General features: G+C 42.2%; 2 protein-coding genes across 5 annotated transcripts; one reads left to right on the top strand and one right to left on the bottom strand.

The window, feature by feature from the left end:
- The first annotated feature begins 36 nt into the window (after positions 1-36).
- Positions 37-11,191, top strand: LOC139530154 (twinfilin-1-like). 2 transcript variants are annotated; one of them, XM_071326295.1, is made up of 9 exons: positions 37-164; positions 1,602-1,682; positions 1,891-2,069; positions 5,949-6,044; positions 6,362-6,466; positions 8,775-8,900; positions 9,306-9,456; positions 9,656-9,777; positions 10,087-11,191. In XM_071326295.1, the coding sequence occupies exons 1-9, from the start codon at positions 140-142 to the stop codon at positions 10,252-10,254; spliced, it is 1,053 nt and encodes a 350-aa protein (XP_071182396.1). In that variant the 5' UTR covers positions 37-139; the 3' UTR covers positions 10,255-11,191. The 2 variants fall into 2 exon arrangements, with proteins under 2 accessions (XP_071182396.1, XP_071182394.1); XM_071326293.1 differs by having other exon boundaries at positions 8,775-8,933; positions 10,087-10,396.
- Positions 9,779-17,853, bottom strand: LOC139530153 (interleukin-1 receptor-associated kinase 4-like). 3 transcript variants are annotated; one of them, XM_071326291.1, is made up of 12 exons: positions 17,731-17,853; positions 17,471-17,632; positions 17,163-17,308; positions 16,830-17,015; positions 16,312-16,472; positions 16,116-16,180; positions 15,658-15,772; positions 15,418-15,527; positions 15,096-15,282; positions 12,164-12,226; positions 11,645-11,803; positions 9,779-10,228 (listed from the first exon to the last, which is right to left on the bottom strand). In XM_071326291.1, exons 2-12 carry the CDS (start codon positions 17,629-17,631, stop codon positions 10,217-10,219), a joined length of 1,365 nt encoding a protein of 454 aa, XP_071182392.1. In that variant the 5' UTR covers position 17,632; positions 17,731-17,853; the 3' UTR covers positions 9,779-10,216. The 3 variants fall into 3 exon arrangements, with proteins under 3 accessions (XP_071182392.1, XP_071182391.1, XP_071182393.1); XM_071326290.1 differs by lacking the exon at positions 9,779-10,228 and adding an exon at positions 11,199-11,470; XM_071326292.1 differs by lacking the exons at positions 9,779-10,228; positions 17,471-17,632; positions 17,731-17,853 and adding an exon at positions 11,199-11,470 and having other exon boundaries at positions 17,163-17,402.
- Between the last annotated feature and the right edge of the window lie 504 nt (positions 17,854-18,357).

Below are 18,357 nucleotides of genomic sequence, written 5' to 3'. Positions count from 1 at the left end.
TTATTTCTTATCGTGACATGTTGAACCACGTGACCATGCTGATGATGACGACATATGAAGTTACTTTAGTCAGCTTCCTACTTCCTTACCCTGGCTTGGTTCTCTCCTTCATCTTCCTTTCTTACGATAAAAAGACAAAATGTCCCACCAAACGGGCATACAGGGTAGCTATTTCAGTTACATTCTGTTGTTGCTTTTTTGGCATGTTTGAACTGTGTATATCTCAATTGAAAATCTGTTTTTAATCGATGTTAGAGCAAGCTCATTTGAAGTGCGGATTCCTGTAAGTAGCGACTGTAGCTAGCCAGTTAACGGAAGCGAGCTATCTGTGATTATTGATTTGATTCTCTGCTAAGAAGTAGTAGCAGTAACAATATGTCCAAAAACAATGGCCAGCCATATCTGCTCCTGCCTCTACTCAAGCGAAAAATAAACATGTTTTTCACGCTGGTCATTTTGGCTCGGGCAACGCCTTCATTGAAACAGTTGGCGTTCAAATGTAAAATGGATCAGACAGCCGCAACCTGAACCTATCAGACACATAGAAAATGAGCTCACTCACGGCCTACACCAAATTATCTGAAGGCTTTCAACCCAATGAAAGATGCTTTTGGTCATGTAGTGCATGTGGACACCTGCTCATCACACATCTGATTCCAAAATCATGGGAATTAATATGGAGTTGGTCTCTCCTTTGCTGCTATAACAGCCTCCACTCTTCTGGGAAGGCTTTCCACTAGATGTTGGAACGTTGCTGCGGGGACTTGCTTCCATTCATCCACGAGAGTTAGTGAGGTCAGGCACTGATGTTAGGCGATTAGGCCTGGCTCGCAGTCGGCATTCCATTTCATCCCAAAGGTGACGATTTTTACACGCTTCAGCACTCGGAGGACCTTTTCTGTGAGCTTGTGTGGCCTACCTATTCACGGCTGAGCCGTTGTTGCTCCTAGATGTTTCAACTTCACAATAACAGCACTTACAGTTGATCGAGGCAGCTCGAGCAGACATTTGACGAACATCCTATGACGGTGCCACGTTGAAATTCACTGAGCTCTTCAGTAAAGCCTTTCTACTGCCAATGTTTGTTTATGGAGATTGCATGGCAGTGTTCTCGATTTTATACATCTGTCAGCAACGGGTGTGGCTGAAATAGTCCAATCCACTAATTTGAAGGGGTGTCCACATACTTTTATATATATATATAGTGTATCAATATTTGTGCATTTTCATTTGCACAGTTATTGAATTATTTATGCAAGTGATAGGCTACTTAAACAGGTAATGTTAGATGGCGTTGTCTGCAACGTTAATGTAGTTTTCACAACATGGGTGCATGAGGATCCTATTCACAAAACAGTTGTATATGGTAACCTTGACAACATCCATCTAAATATTAGTGGTGTGATCCAATCTGTGATCGGCTTAACCCTTTGGGGAAGGAGATTGCTTATGTTCGTTTGCATTCATCCTGCGTTGCATCCTACGTTCTCTGTATGGGCTTATGTGAGGGATAGGCCAGTACTAGGATGGTGTCCTAGATTTCAGTAGAGGCTTCTTCCCATAATGCAAGAAACAAACCCACTTAACATCTGTTTTTCCAGCTGGTAACGATGTGAAGGATGTCTTTGCCAGTGCAAGGAGTGGAAAACAATATCGACTCCTAAAGATTGTGATTGAGGATGGTAAGAAGTGTTTATTTTTCCACCAATTTGATCATAAATAAACAGATCTAAAGTTTGTCACGAAGGTTGTTTCTTTCAAGGGTAGGCCTATGTTTCAGATCCTTTTTAGAAGTAAAAACAGTTACCATGATAAGGAAAGCCCAAAAGATTTAATACACCAATATTACGTTTTCACTTTGAATGCGCAACTACTGAATTTGTGTTGCAGAGCAACTTGCTTTGGGCGTGACCAGGCAAGCTTCAAAGACATGGGACCAAGAGTACGACTCGTTAGTCCTGCCTCTACTAGAGGACCACCTGCCGTCTTATATCCTGTACCGACTGGACTCCTCCAACAACCAGGGCTATGAGTGGATCTTCCTGGCCTGGTCACCTGACCATTCTCCTGTAAGCAACTCACCTGACACAGAGACGTCAACTTCCCTGTTAACATAAGTTCCCTCTGCAAATTATGTGGCACAGTCGTGTCAATGACACAGGTCTCCCTTTACATGCTCACAGTCACAACGCAGCCTCTCAGCAGATTTATTTTGTGTAGAATAGCTTACTTATCAAAAAAATATATTATTTGTCACATGCTTCGTAAACAACAGGTGTAGACTAACAGTGAAATAGTTATTTATGGGCCCTTCCCAACAATGCAGATAGAAAGAAAATAATAAAGAAATAATAGAAAAGTAATAACGTAATAATTAACAATAACTTGGCTGTATACACCAGGTACCAGTACCGAGTCGAGGTAATTGAGGTAGATATGTGCATATAACTAGGAATCAAATGACTAGGCAACAGGATGGATCATAAACATTAGCAGCAGCGTATGTGATGAGTAAAAAAGGTTAGTGCAAAAAGGGTTAATACGGATAGCCCGGGTAGCTATTTGATTAACTATTTTACTATTTAGCAGTCATGGCTTGGGGGTAGGAGCTGTTCAGTGTCCTGTTTGTTCCAGCCTTGGTGCATTGGTACCGCTTGCCGTGCGGTAGCAGAGAGAACAGTCTATGACTTGGGTGGCTGGAGTCTTTGACCATATGTAGGGCCTTCCTCTGACACCGTCTGGTATAGAGGTCCTGGATGGCAGAGAGCTTGGCCCCAGTAATGTATTGGGCCTTACACACTACCCTCTGTAGCACTTTGCGGTCAGATGCCAAGCAGTTGTCATTCCAAGCGGTGATGCGGCCAGTCAAGACCAAATCAAATTGTATTTGTCACATGCGCCGAATACAGCAGGTGTAGACCTTACAGTGAAATTATTACTTACAAGCCCTTATCCAACAATACAGTTTTAAGAAAAAATAAGTGTTAAAGTATTTACTAAATTAACTGAAGTAAACAAGAAAAAGAGAATTATTAAAGAGCAACAATAAAATAACAGTAATGAGGCTATATACAGGGGGTACCGGTACAGAGTCAATGTGCGGGGGCACCGGTTAGTTGAGGTAAATGAGGTAATATGTACATGTAGGTAGAGGTAAAGTGACTATGCTTGGCAATTTTTAGGGCCTTCCTCTGACACCGCCTGGTATAGAGGTCCTGGATGGCAGGAAGCTTGGCCCCAGTAATGTACTGGGACATACGCACTACCCTCTAGTGCCTTGTGGATGCAACCAGTCAGGATGCTCTCGATGGTGCAGCTGTATAACATTTTTTGAGGACCTATTCCTGTGGGGGAATAGGCATTGTCGTGCCCTCTTCACAGCTGTCTTGGTGTGTTTGGACCATGTCCGTTCGTTAGTGACATCAACGAACTTGAAACTCTCAACCTGCTCAACTACAGCCCCGTCGATGACAATGGGGGCGTGCTCGGCCCTCCTTTACCTGTAGTCCACGATCATCTCCTTTGTCTTGATCACATTGAGGAAGAGGTTGTTATCCTGGCACCACACGGCCAGGTCTCTGACCTACCTATAGGCGATCTCATCGTTGTCGGTGATCAGGCCTACCACTGTTATGTCCTTAACAAACTTAATGATGGTGTTGGAGTCGTGCTTGGCCATGCAGTCATGGGTGAACGAGGAGAACAGGAGGGGACTGAGCACGCACCCCTGAGGGGCCCCGTCTTAAGAATCAGCGTGGCAGATTTGTTTTTACCTACCCTTACCACCTGGGGGCGGCCCGTCAGGAAGTCCAGGATCCAGTTGCAGAGGGAGGTGTTTAGTCCCCGGGTCCTTAGCTTAGTGATGAGCTTTGTGGACACTAAGGTGTTGAACACTGAGCTGTAGTTAATGTAAAGCGTTCTCATGTAGGTGTTCCTTTGGTCCAGGTGGGAAAGGGCAGTGTGGAGTGCAATAGAGATTGTGTCATCTGTGGATCTGTTGGGGCGGAATGCAAAATGGAGTGGGTCTAGGGTTTCTGGGATAAAGGTGTTGATGTGAGCCATGACACTTGCCAGTTGGTCAGCGCATGCTCGGACTACACGTCCCTGTAATCCTTCTGGCACCTCCTTAATGCACTTATTCATGAAGCCGGTGACTGACGTGGTGAATTCAATGCATCGGATGAATCAGGAACATATTTGAGTCTGTGCTAGCGAAACAGTCCTGTAGCTTAGCATATGCTTCATTTGACCACTTTCTTATTGGTCATGTCACCGGTATTTCCTGTCAGGAGTTGGGATATAGTTATGGTGGATTAAAGATGATTTTGAGTTTTCACCTCTAGTTGCACATGTGACATGCTGGATTTCAGTTTCCTGTATTAAAATCTCCGGCCACTAGGAGCGCCGCCTCTGGATGAGCATTTTCTTGTTTGCTTATGGCCCTATACAACTCGTTGAGTGCGGTATTAGTTTCCCGGCCTCGGTTTGTGGCGGTAAATAGACAGCTACGAAAAATATAGATAAACTCTTAGTAAATAGTATGGTCTATAGTTTATCATGAGGTGTTCTAACTCAGGCGAGCAGAACCTTGAGACTTCCTTAATATTACAGCTGTTGTTATCAAAGAGACACGCACGTCCCCTTTGAGCTTACCCGACACTGCCGTTTTGTCCTGCCGATGCATAGAAAAACCAGCCAGATGTATATTATCCATGTCACTGTTCAGCCACGACTCCGAGAAACATATGATATTACAGTTCTTCAGGTCCTGTCGATAGGATAGTCTCAAACGGAGCTCGTCCAGTTTGTTCTCCAGTGATTGTACGTTCGCCAATAGAACCGCGGGTAGAGGCGGTTTATCTACTCGCCAACGTAGTTTTGTCACGGTGCCTTCTCTTCCCGAGTCTCGGGGATTAGGGCCTGGACCGAAGTGAGCACTATGTCCTGTGTTGCTGACTCGTTGTGAGTAGAAAACTTCAATCAAATTGAGGTTAGTGATTGCTGTTCTGATGTCCAGAAGTTATTTTTGGTCATATGAAATGGTGGTTAAAATCAGCAACAACAACAACAGAAAAAGACACAAAATAGCATACTTGGTCATTCCAGCCATTAGTGCTCAACTGTTTGTTAGCCTATGTGTAGTTTGTGCTGTAGTGTAGTGCAAATGGGACATTTTAGCTTTTGGCCTGCTCTTTATGCAGGTAACATCACAACTGTTGCAAATTGATGTAATGACTTGGTTCTCATTCTCAGGGTAATAAACTCAACGGACACTTTGAAAGCTTCTTCCTAGACGGTCAATAAAGCTGCATTCAATTAGTTGCACACACTATAGACCTTCCTCCTATAACCATTCACTTCTGGTGTAGACCCTCTAAACCTCAGCACTCCCTCAGTGACATGAATAAGTATATTTCATATTCTCAGAACCCAACAACAGAGAATGAAAGAAATTGAGCTCTACCTGATTGAATGAAGTGGTCCAATTAGGACTGAGGAATGTTGCAGGGACAGGAGGATAAATGTGACTGGCCTTCTTTTGACTGTGGTAGAGAGAGTGTATAGACTAGCATAGCATCCTATTCTAACAGACCGGGCAGGGCTCGACATTCCTACCCGCTATCCGGAGGCGGCGTGCCACGGGTCCAGGCGTGTCTGGAAATCTGCAGAGGTTTCAAAACACCACAAAGCACATGTTCTAAGACTGGAACATCCCAAATGGGCTGTGTTTATCTGGTGCTTATCCAGGCACAGTTAGCTATCCTCTGGAAAAAGAAGGGAAGCATGTGTTGAGTTGGCAAGAAAAGAATAAAGAGTTGTGTTTGAACGACGAGTAAAATCACTGCAATTCATTGATGAAATAGAAAGGGGATGGAATAGATGCATGTTAAGAGACTGCTTTTCCAGTACCCCTTGGTGTATTCACTAACGCATTCTATTTCAAACAGGTGCGACATAAGATGTTATACGCTGCTACCAGGGCCACAGTGAAGAAAGAATTTGGCGGAGGACTTATCAAAGATGAGCTCTTCGGCACCACAAAGGTTGGTTAGATTATCTGTGTGAGATTGGCTTGTGAAAGCCTCTTACTCCGAGGAGCTGATTTGCCGTCTGCTTTGCCACTCAACGGTTATTGTAATTGGAGGTGTCGTTTTTTCCCCCTGCTCAAGCGGAGGCGTAAACATTGAAGAACGTTCCAGTATGCGATTGCTTTAAAAAGCTCGTCAGTAATTTGGCATTCACATTATCACACATATATAAGATGGAGGGTCGAGTATTGTCAAATATGTATTGTACGTGAATAGTAGTTGTGTATGTAGACGGCTAACTGGTACGTGGTCCCCTCTCCCCGCTCCCCCAGGAGGATATGTCTTTGAGGGGCTACCAGAAGTACCTGGTGGCCGAGGCAGCACCACTACCACTCACTGCTGCCGAGGAGGAACTGAGGCGGATCAAACTCAGTGAGGTACGCGCACACACTCACACAGAGAGAACGCTCTTCACACTTCCTGTGATGTTTAAAAGTCATTCTGTGTAAAAGTCGTTGTGTTGGTTTAAAGTGTTAAATGGGTGTGGATTCAAGCCTTTTCTTTCAACTAAGACATGTATTGTAGGCAAACCTGCCTTAATATGGAAGGAAGTTAAAGCTGATGAAATGAGTGGTTCTGACCACTCAGGACAATTCACAGAGAGAGCCCCTGCACAATCAACCCGTAGCATCTGCTTTTCATTGTGTTCAATCCAAAAGACACAGTGTTGAATGTTAATGGCGGCTGGTGATACCTTCCCCCCCCGTAGACCACAATGTCAGCAATACAGCTGTGCATAATGCCGACCTGGCACGTAGAGTCACTGGAAAGGTGCTGATGCGTTGGAACTGCAGGATGTTGGCAGATATATGAATATTAGTCCCGTATGGGTCAAGACTCATAGGTTTATAAATGGGTTGTTTTTGACAGAAATGTCATGATGCATTGTAAGCATAGATGTTGTCTCACTGAAGCACAGGTCTTGCACTAAAATGTTGTTTGTCAGCCTATATGAGGGGCCACCCTTGAATGTTGATGATGAATGATCATTCAATACTTTGCATTGATTCTGCATGGGAGAGCACTTGGTCAAGGTCACTCCACTGTGCCTGTGCTTGGCTCCACTGATAAGATTGGGGGTACACTGCTATGTGATAGCCCAATGCTTTACTTGCCACTAATGATGACGATGCTAGTTAAGTGCGCTTTTGTCTGACGTTTCGATTTATAAAATGTGATTAACCAAAAATAAGTGTGTCTATCTTGAAAATCTCAGCCTCAACTCAAACCACGGCGAGTGTTCTTTAAAGAGGGAACAACATTATTGCTGTGCAGAGTTCACCCTGTCTGTCACAAGACTTGTCTCCAACTCCATAAAAGGAATTAGTCTGAGAAGCAGCCCGTCACGCTCCTAAATACAGCCAGTAAAAAGCTAGAAGGGAGAAAACAGGAAGTAAGGGTCGCATTTCTCCCAGTTGTTGAAGGAAGATAATACCAACATTAATCTGTGTGGGAGCAAAGTGGCTTTGAAATGTGCCTGGAGAGCGAGAGAGAGACTGCCTTGACTAAGTAGTTGGATAAAACCCACAATCCTTTTGGTACATGAGGTGGGTGCACCGCATCTGCTGCTCAATCATGTGTACACAACCGACAGCCGTTCATTCAAAGAGAACAAACAGAGCACTAAAAATAGAGGCCATCCATCAGTATAATCCATTTCCAGTCTTTCAGGTGATTCAGAAGAAGTGCCTCATCCCTCCAGTCTCTCCCGCCCAGATATAGAAATATCAGCCACATGAGTCATTATCCCCAATGTGGAGAATCTGAGAGGGGATGAATGTTCTAGATCATTTTGCCTGGTATTTGCTTGATATTAATTTTAAGGTGGCCTCGTCTTCCTTAGGAAAGAGATCTTATGATCTCTAAGGGACTTCCTGGTTAAATGAGAATGATAATATTGATTGAACCACTTGGGTTACCACTAGTGGGCTGCGTGTCGACTATGGTACAGTTGTTTTACTTTCTTTCAGTCGCTTTTGTGCTGTTTTCACAAGTGTGGTGAATTTTCTAAACTCTTAGTACAGTGTTTTGAAGACATCTTTCACCACATAACCATTGATCCAAAATATAAGTTTACCGGGAAATACCATGAACATTGATTTAATCACCAAAACACAACATTGTTGTTTTCAACCAGTTAATCCAATAGCAAAAGAAGCAAGATACAGTGAGCACCATAATTCATTGGACAGTGACCATCTCTGATCAATATCAGATTTTTAAAACTTGCTTTGAAGTAAAGTCAGTCTAGTCATCATTATAGTAGTTCAGTATATATCATACTTTATGTTTCTACTTTACAGACATTTTCATGATGTAGTTCTCAAAATATGTAGTAGACCAGTTTTAAAATCTATAGGAGTAGTCGGATTAAGTAATACTAAAACGTATTTTAACAAATGAGAAGAGAATCATGTGAGAAGTGAGCATTGCATTGTGAAAGGCAATCACTTTATATGAACAAGCTTTGCAATGTGAAACATGTTTATAGATAACACTGATTTTAAGTTGTGTGAAAAAGTGACTATGATTTTGTGTGTTGTACTTAGTCAATTGAAAATGTGCGTAGAGTTTTGAAACTACTTTTTTGACTGTCTGTTTTGAGTTTTGTATTAAGAGTTGTGAAAATTGCACCGAAGCAATTGAACAAAACTGTAAATAGTTGTCTCTGTGCTGTGTGTTCAGGTGCAGACTGACATCAGTGTGGATACCAAGCAGCAGACACTGCAGGGAGTGGCCTTCCCCATACATGGAGACGCTGTCGAGGCGCTCGAAAGATTCAGGGACAAACGAGTCAACTACGTACAACTTGTAAGTCCTTCTCCCCCTCTGTCGCTTTTCCAGGTGAGTCCGTTAAGAACAAGTTCTGTTCCTTCTTTATACTCAGGATTCTCTTCAGAATGACAAAGGAATTTTGGAGTCGGGAGTTTTATTGAACAGTACAATGTGGTTCTCTTTTTGACCAAGGCATCATTGTCAACTCTCCTCATTGAAATTCAAGGTCTGGTGTCACAAGATCAGATTTGGGGACAAAGGCATAATTGTGACACTTTGAGCTGGCACTGCCTGGTTCTCGCTCCTCTTTCTCTAAAGTCATAATGAGCAGGTTTTCAAAAGAGCTATTCGATAAATCACACAACTGAAATGACACTTTTATTAGAGGGTAATTTTCCAACTGTCATATCTGGTTAATTCATAATAGTTTCATTTCAATAGGAAATCGACTTTCCCAACGAGCTCATTAGGTTGTCTAACACTGAACCGACCGAGGTGAAAGATCTGCCCAAGAGGATCCCCACTGAGTCGGCACGCTATCACTTCTTCCGCTACAAACATTCCCACGAGGGAGACTACCTGGAGTCCACTGGTAAAAAAATAAAAAATAAATTGTTACGTAATTTTTTTTCACAGAGGAACAACAGAATTGTAAGCAACTTAAGACACCAAGCGGTCATGACTTAAATCTTTCATATTTCACTGAAGTTAATCTCTTTTTTATATTTCACAAAGTTGTATATCTCTTGATTGTGATGGGACATCTTCCATTGTTGTTTTCTCTTCTGCAGTGTTCATTTATTCCATGCCGGGGTACAAGTGTAGCATCAAAGAGAGGATGCTCTATTCTAGCTGTAAAAATCCCCTGGTGGACTTGGTTGAAAATAACATGCAAATTGACATTTTGAAGAAGGTAAGGACCAAAAGGCCAAGCTATTTTATTAGAATTGTAACACAACCAATACAAAGTGTTAGTAACATTTAAAGGTGTTCCTGTGTTTATTTGGATAGGGTCTTTCATAGGGTTCAGGAAAGTATCAGTAGGTTCAGGTTTGGGGATAATCACATTTAAATTCATGAAGTATATTGACACTCCTATTCCAATGTTCCTCAGTGTTTCAATTTGGAATTTGAATTTCAGTTTACTTCCTGAATTGACTTCAACCCTGGTTTTGTTATAACAGTCCAACTCCTCACTATTCATGTGTTTGACTGTCCACAGCTGGAGATAGACAATGGGGATGAGCTGACTGGTGATTTCCTGTATGAGGAGGTCCATCCCAAGCAGCATGCACACAAGCAGGCCTTCGCCAAGCCCAAGGGACCTGCCGGGAAGAGGGGCGGACACCGCATCACCAGACCACCTGGAGATGGAGAAGAGGATGACTAAACGTACATCACCCCCCCCCCCCACATGCTCCATAATGGAACATTCCAAGTGATCATGGAGGGAAAGCTTATTTGACACAACCTTAAAGCCCATCCAGAGACTGAACTATGCACGCCAAAGGACAACTTAGCTGAGACACACACTTGAGAATATCCGTTTGTAGCCTGTCAAATTGAAGGTTCTATGAGGGCGTAACTTCTTTCATTCGCAACGTATTTTACTGAGCTATCATAGAAGTTAGAACAAGTTGAGTAGGGAAGGTTTTTACACTTGTTGCTGAGACAAAAATATGCTAGTGCAACTAATGTGAATTTGTGACGAACCCTCCATGAGTTGTTCACATGCTTGCATTCCTCTTACAGTAGGTCAATTTGTGTGTTTCCTGTCCCCAAAGTTGAGACAAACGTTTCCATCGCTATGTGTGCACAGCTATGAAGAGGTCTAACCCCACCCCCACAAAAATGTCATATTTGCTCACATCATTCTTAATTTTAATAGTGCAGTTTATTTTTTATATTGGAAATTCTTTTTGATATAATTGTGGTTTACATAAAACACATCTGCTGAGAAATGTACTTTTCTATGCAAGTGCTGTACATACATGTGATTTAAAGGTCTCGTCTGTACTGTTCGTCTATCTATAGTGTCAACGAGGGTCAAGTGACAGACAACAGGGGCTTCGAGTATTGATACATCTCAGATTACTCCTTCAGAGGAAGCTAAGTTGCATATGGTGTGCATGCAGGGTGAGTCCAAGAGACTGGGATATCAAATGGAATTTGTTTCTGCCACAGTCACTTGTCTACGGATTATTGTAAGGCAAACCACTAGTTTAACACCTCATATTTGGACAAGGGAATACCTTCTCATGAGAAGTGTCATGTTTGGTCTTAAGTTGTTTATTTTTTTAAAGGAAAATAAAAATATTTAAATCACACACTGAATGGCCTATATTTATTTTATTTTTTACAGCCACTTGTCCGATGATATACTTACAGTACATATCAAGCAATTCAACAAAGATGGAAAATATATTCATTATTTTGGCAAAAAATACAAAAGACTGGTGTAACATGTTTGGTCCTTTTCTTCAGCAAAGTAAACTTAAGGAAAATGAGTGCGGGATAGTCGTTCTTCCTGTTGTCTATGCTTCACTCTGGGGTCCCAGCTGTTCCAGTGAAATGCTTTTGACAACATCTTCAAGCTGTGTCAGGACCTATTAAAATATTGACATTTCAGTGTGATATAGACCGTAAGCATTGGCTCCCAGCTAGTAAGCGATTGTGTTGATCACTAACAGCTAAGCACCACAAAGTACCCATTGCTACTGTATACCAGTGGAAACAGTACTGTAAACTAAAGAGATACCAACTGTAATGGCATCACACACCTCTTCCATCAGTGGCCGTTTGTTCTTCTTGTCACTGAGACAGTCGCTCGCTAAGAAGTAGGTCCTCTCCACCAATGGCAGGTCCCAGTCTGTCATCTTCTTGTCCACAAAGTCCTCCAGGGCCATCTCCTCCTCGTCAATCTCGTCTTTCATCTCCATCTATGACAGCCATAACAAATCATAATAGCCATAAAAAATCATAAGTCATAACAAATGATAACAGTCGTAACAAACAGCTGAAACACATACAGCCATCAGCCACTGCCTGCAGTGGTAACTACACTGACAGACAAGAGAAATAAAGCACTGCCATCTATAATGTACAAATGTGGCCTTATGTTCCACAGGGAGCAAAGAGTAGAAAGTTAGTAAGTATTTGCTGCATAAATAACTGGCTTTTTGATTGATACTGTATAGTAAATCCTTTTCTTTAGATAACATGCATTCATGTGTACTGTATTGGGGGATGGTGAAGTCTGAAGAGTATAGAGAAAGATTCCATTGTGCTGCTTTGCTCACCAGGAACTTGGGATCACGGTTTTCATCGACTGGCGGGAGTCCAGACAATATTTCTAGCAACACCTGTAGATGACAGAAACCTTAAGATGAACCACTTGGCTCTAGCTAACAGGCCTCTATAACTCTCCACTAATAATAAAGTATGCTGTATCGAAGATACTGTTCCCAGGGCTGTCAGGCTGAACACAAGACAGTAGCTGTTGGTTTATGACCAGGTTCAACCAGTTCAACACACAGATGACCTGAGCTCATATTAGACTGCTGACATTAGAGAAGGTCATTTATGTCATACAGTACTGTTCCCACACTTTCCATTATTAGCCTAAATCAACATTTGCCAACATGTTTTTTAATGTATCATTGTGGAGCAACCTTAATGATATTTCATTGTGAAATTGATTGGCTGGTAGACTGACAAAGGTGCATGATTCTGACTTAAGGGTCCGATAATTATGTGTGTGTCAGTAGTTTTTGGAGTCTGGCACTGAGGTAAACTGCTGAACTGACAATTCCGTTTCATGAGTTTTACTTACGTTGCAGCTTCTCAATAAATTCAATATTCTTGTCACTGTATCTTCTAGGCTCTATTTAGGTCTTTAAAGTGATGGTGAGAACTCTAAAACTCTAACACTTTACCTGTTTGTCATAATGGAGTGGTGTAGCCACATGAGGTGCTGCCAAAATTGACCCATCGCTAAGCACCTCTTGGTTACTGTTACAACCTCGGACAACATTTTCCTGGGCAGCCCAATTCCCTATTCAACCACTGGCGAAATCCCCTAACAATGATCTCAAACTGTGTTTCTAATACACAATGAAATTAAACACAGACTACCCCTTGCTAATCAGGAAACTCTTGGGTATGTTATGGTGGACTGTCATTATAATTGCTTCATGGGAACCTGGTAAAATGATGTTTGTAGTGTAGGTAGCCACTGAATGGCTCTGAATTCACTGTCAGCATGCAGTCAACGCTATAACCACTTGTTGGAGCTAACTAGTGCTCTGAAATGGTATCCTGATGTCGACAACAGAAGGGAGTTGTATTCATAACATTGCTAACTTAACTAGCTAACATACACTACCGTTCAAAAGTTTGGGGTCACTTAGAAATGTCCTTATTTTTGTAAGAAAAGCAAATATTTTTGTCCATTAAAATAACATCTGATCAGAAATACAGTGTAGACATTGTTAATGTTGTAAATGACTATTGTAGCTGGAAACGGCAGATTTTTTATGGAATATCTACATAGGCGTACAGAGGCCCATTATCAGCAACCATCACTCCTGTGTTCCAATGGGACGTTGTGTTAGCTAATCCAAGTTTATCATTTTAAAAGGCTAATTGATCATTAGAAAACCCTTTTGCAATTATGTTAGCACAGCTGAAAACTGTTGTGCTCATTAAAGAAGCAATACAACTGTCCTTTTCTAGATTAGTTGAGTATCTGGAGCATCAGCATTTGTGGGTTCGATTACAGGCTCAAAATGGCCAGAAACAAATAAGTTTCTTCTGAAACTCATCAGTCTATTCTTGTTCTGAGAAATGAAGGCTATTCCATGTGAGAAATTGCCAAGAAACTGAAGATCTCGTACAACGCTGTGTACTACTCCCTTCACAGAACAGCGCAAACTGGCTCTAACCAGAATAGAAAGAGAAGTGGGAGGCCCCGGTGCACAACTGAGCAAGAGGACAAGTACATTAGAGTGTCTAGTTTGAGAAACAGACGCCTCACAAGTCCTCAACTGGCAGCTTCATTAAATAGTACCCGCAAAACACCAGTCTCAACATCAACAGTGAAGAGACGATTCCGGGATGCTGGCCTTCTAGGCAGAGTTGCAAAGAAAAAGCCATATCTCAGACTGGCCAATAAACAGAAAAGATTAAGACGGGCAAAAGAACACAGACACTGGACAGAGGAAGATTGGAAAAAAGTGTTATGGACAGACACATCTAAATTTGAGGTGTTCGGATCACAAAGAAGAAAAATTAAAAGAGGCTGGAGGAGTGCTTGACGCTGGGGGTGCTTTGGTGGTGGTAAAGTGGGAGATTTGTACAGGGTAAAAGGGATCTTGAAGAAGGAAGGCTATCACTCCATTTTGCAACGCCATGCCATACCCTGTGGACGACGCTTAATTGGAGCCAATTTCCTCCTACAACAGGACAAATACCCAAAGAACAGCTCCCAACTATGCAATAACTATTTAGGGAAGAAGCAGTCAGCTGGTATTCTGTTTATAATGGAGTGGCCAGCACAGTCACCGGATCTCTACCCTATTGAGCTGTTGTGGGAGCAGCTTGACCGTAAGAAGTGCCCATCAAGTCAATCCAACTTGTGAGAGTTGCTTCAGGATGCATGGGGTGAAATGTCTTCAGATTACCTCAACAGGTTGACAACTAGAATGCCAAAGGCTGCAAGGCTGTAATAGCTGCAAATGGAGGATTCTTTAATGAAAGCAAAGTTTGAAGGACACAATTATTATTTCAATTAAAAATCCGTATCTATAACCTTGTCAACAGCTTGACTACATTTTGAAAAAACAAGTTATATTAAGTGGCTAGCTAGCATTAGCAACGTGTGGTGGTCAATGAGACAGAGCTAGCTAACCAGCTGAGCTAGCAAACAATGTAACAAAAGTATAATTTCAGATTTGGAAAAACACTCCATTTAAACATAATTTTTTTGGAAGAAAACTATTTTGCCATAGCCCTCACTGGCTTTCATGCGAGGCGTCGGACTTGGCGACAGTTGCTATCCATTGGTTGCCCAAAATTCTGGGGCGGGGCTTAGCGAAGGGTCAATTGCAATTGTCATGTGGTGTCGCTAAGATAATCATCAAATCAATGCGGTGTGGATTTCACACTGTATTGTATAACGTCTGTGCATTGTGTTAGTTCCATACATTTGTGTAGCTGTAAAGAACAACTCACCACTCCAAAACTGTAGATGTCAGATTTGGGAGTGATCTCGCCCCTGAGTGCCTCGTTTGCCATGTATGCTGTTGTACCCACAATCCTCTCTGTCATCACTGTCGCTGACGATCGCGTGGCTGAGGCTCGGGTCAGCCCAAAATCGGAGATCTTCGGCACAAGCAATTCATCCAGCAAAATATTACCACTGCCAGATAGAAATGATTTAGCACTCATTAATAACATTGAGACTGATATGACAAGGTTGTCCGTCCATGATTAAAATGTCTAAAATATGATAAAGTGCCATGGGAAATGCATTATAGAAATTGTCCACAGTTACCTCTTGACATCTCTGTGGACATGGTGGTTGCTGTGCAAATACTCTAAGCCTCTGGCTGTTCCCACAGCGATCAAACATCTCCTGTGCCAGGAAAGAGGAGGGCTACCATCCTACAATGAAATAAATATATTCACAAAGACAAAGTACCTGTAAAAGGTCTCTCTTGCTAAATCTATTTTTACCTCAATGGTTCTGTATAAATAAAGTAAAGGGAGACGCCAGGCGGATATGTATGCTTACCAAGCAAGCCAGACGATCTAGCAATGAACCATTGGACATGTAAGCATACACCAAACAGGGGTGATGGCCATCACGTGAAAAGCCAACCATGTCTACTAGGTTTTCATGTTTCAACCTGTGAAAATAAGAGGGCTCTTATCAGGCAAACAGTAGCCTGTTCTTTCAACTTTAAAGACAGTCGAAGGTAAATCCAATCTACTCAATCTAAAAACCAATCTCTGCAGAGTTCCTAAGTAAAGTCTCGCTCTAAGATAGGTCGCCCAGGACATTTCTCTGTTGATTTGTATTAGCGGAGACATATGAGGTAGACGTATGGTCCGATGGAGATATTGAGCACGCGCAAGCTATTGCTTCTATTAATGAATTAGGGCTGTAATGAAGTGGTCGCACAACAGGTCAGCTAGCGTACAAGGACTCCTCACAAAACAACAACGGACCAGCAGAAAATAAACACCTACACCATAAGAGTTTGGACCTCTTGAATGAACTGAACGCTCAGCTCTTCAAGTGAGATGTCTTCCATCTAAAAAGACGGTAACAGAAGTTTTAGTCACCTTTGAGAATGTGCTGGATAATTAAATATGGACAACAACTCGACTCATACACTGAACAAACAATAAGGTGTTAGTGCCAGAGAGAACAATTAACACCTACTGAGTGTAGTTTCTTCACTGCCACAGGTTTGCCATTGATGAGGCCTTTGTAGACCGTTCCAAAGCCTCCCTCACCAAGTCTGCTCCCACCGTCACTCACTGGCCTCTCGTCAAAATTACCAGTTATCTTCTTCAGCTCATGGAAAGAAAGCCTGAGAAATCCTAAGGATCAATGGACAAACCTGTTTATGAGGATAATTCTTAGTACAGTTATCATGGTTTATTGAACACCGCACATATGCTGCCACCTACTGGATGTTGTGTGCACTGTGACACACACGTCTGAATAGGTTCAATCGATTTGTTTAATTGGCCTAGTTTACACATTTCATCTCACTAAACACAATCTATAACAGTATCCTGTCACTATATGTATCTCATTAAACCGCAAGTAAAATAACCTATAAAGCTAATCTATATAGAATCTATATAACCACATGTATCACTACGTTCTGGACACTCATTACACCTCCAGTGATTATAACACATTTATGTGCAGGTCATACAACAGTAGTGCACCTGCAGTGCCATTGGGTTCCTGGTCCTCCTGTGGCTCTGAGGTGCTGTCTGGTGGTGGGTGTTCCTTTGTCTGTGCCTCTGTCCTCCCCAGGGGTCTTGTTGCAGCATCGCTGTTGCCTACCATCTCTTTGTCTCTGGGAGAATCGGGTGGCTGGGGGACTGCTGGACGGGGGTTGTTGATTGCATCTGGGTAAAACATAGCATTTAGATACAAATAATGACGGGGCACTGTTGAAATAAATACACACATGAAGGCCAGACCAGAGATGAACAGGCAGTCAATATAGTAGAAAGTCCTTGATCTAATGCATATTGCCTACTGTAGTACCCAACCTGGTAGCATAATACTGGCTGCAGCCATTAACCTGTGGCTCATCAGAATGTCCACTAACTCTCCCACGGTGCTGTTAGATGTCCCCCAGTCATTCAGTAGCTCCATGGTAGGACTTCTTCCCTGTAAAACTACTGCTTCAAATCGCCTGTTATATGAAGGTTTGTTCAATAATAGAGCAGTAGAAAAGGGAAACAACCCAAAACATGTTACAAAATATCACGCAGGCTTGATAGAAGGTAACAATTTGTTATGATGGCAATGGTATCACTCCCGTCAGAGAAGTAGCTGATTGGCACATTGACGTTACCTTAGATGTTGCTGAGAGTACCTCGGCTCCCCTGTGGGTTTATGTATTGAAACAATAACGTCTTTCCAGCTGTCTTGAGGGTCCAATAAGTCAGACAGTTTTCGTCGAACCCCATAGTTGAGGTTTCGAATAAATGTAGCCGATGTTATTGTGTTGCTCATCCTGAAAAAGAACGATCACACATGTTCTACAGTAGTTTTTTTCCATCATGAGGAAACACTTCAAAGGCAAGCGTTACAATTGTCATCCATGGCGCTTACCTCGGTAACGCATCTAGAAATCGTTTTTTATATATCTATTTCCTTGTTCATTGAAGTACCCTAAAAAATGTTTTTTTTGTTGCCGAGATTGAGCAACTTCCCTAGTGTAAAAAATGTACCACGTGACATGGTTCCACTTTTGTCATCGCTGTAGCATGTATTGTAGATTAACAACAGTGCTCTCTTGTGGGAAATGTGGGAGACACAATTATATCTGCCAAGGAGTTTAAAAGCTCTGTTATTTTTCTCCACCAAATAGTAGTCTTCCCCATTCCTATATCTGAGAATACCGTTGGAAGCATGCAAGTCGAGATGCTGTTGTGATTAAGTCTAGAGGTCTGGCGCATATACATCAACAATTATGATGAAATAACAAGGACAGAATGCTGTGCATGCTTTGGCAGCCAGAGATTTAATTGCTCTTTCGAAGTCAGTGAGAATAATGAATCATATTCTCTCTCTCTCTCTCTGTCTCTCTCAGCAGTACCTGATCTGTTTATGGCCTGCTAGTTGCTATTTGCTCTGGGTGTGTTTGATGAGGATCTATGATCATTTCCACATGCTGATGCTGCTGGTGGCCTGGCTGGCTGGGATTGTGGGTGGGTTGGTTTGGGTGTGTGGTTGAGA

The sequence above is a fragment of the Salvelinus alpinus genome, chromosome 9 (assembly GCF_045679555.1).
Source record: "Salvelinus alpinus chromosome 9, SLU_Salpinus.1, whole genome shotgun sequence".
Taxonomy (NCBI): Eukaryota; Metazoa; Chordata; class Actinopteri; order Salmoniformes; family Salmonidae; genus Salvelinus; species Salvelinus alpinus.
Note: the sequence above shows the minus strand (reverse complement) of the source record. Positions and strands in the feature narration are given on the sequence as shown.

Coding starts and splice junctions, on each gene's coding strand:
- LOC139530153 (XM_071326290.1), bottom strand. CDS start 17,631: ATGAGCAACACAATAACATCGGCTACATTTATTCGAAACCTCAACTAT. Junction 17,016..17,162: donor AGCCAGTATTATGCTACCAG/GTTGGGTACTAC, acceptor TGTTTTACCCAG/ATGCAATCAACAACCCCCGT. Junction 16,473..16,829: donor GGAACCCAATGGCACTGCAG/GTGCACTACTGT, acceptor ATTGATCCTTAG/GATTTCTCAGGCTTTCTTTC.
- LOC139530154 (XM_071326293.1), top strand. CDS start 140: ATGTCCCACCAAACGGGCATACAGG. Junction 8,934..9,305: donor CCCCTCTGTCGCTTTTCCAG/GTGAGTCCGTTA, acceptor TCATTTCAATAG/GAAATCGACTTTCCCAACGA. Junction 9,457..9,655: donor AGACTACCTGGAGTCCACTG/GTAAAAAAATAA, acceptor TCTCTTCTGCAG/TGTTCATTTATTCCATGCCG.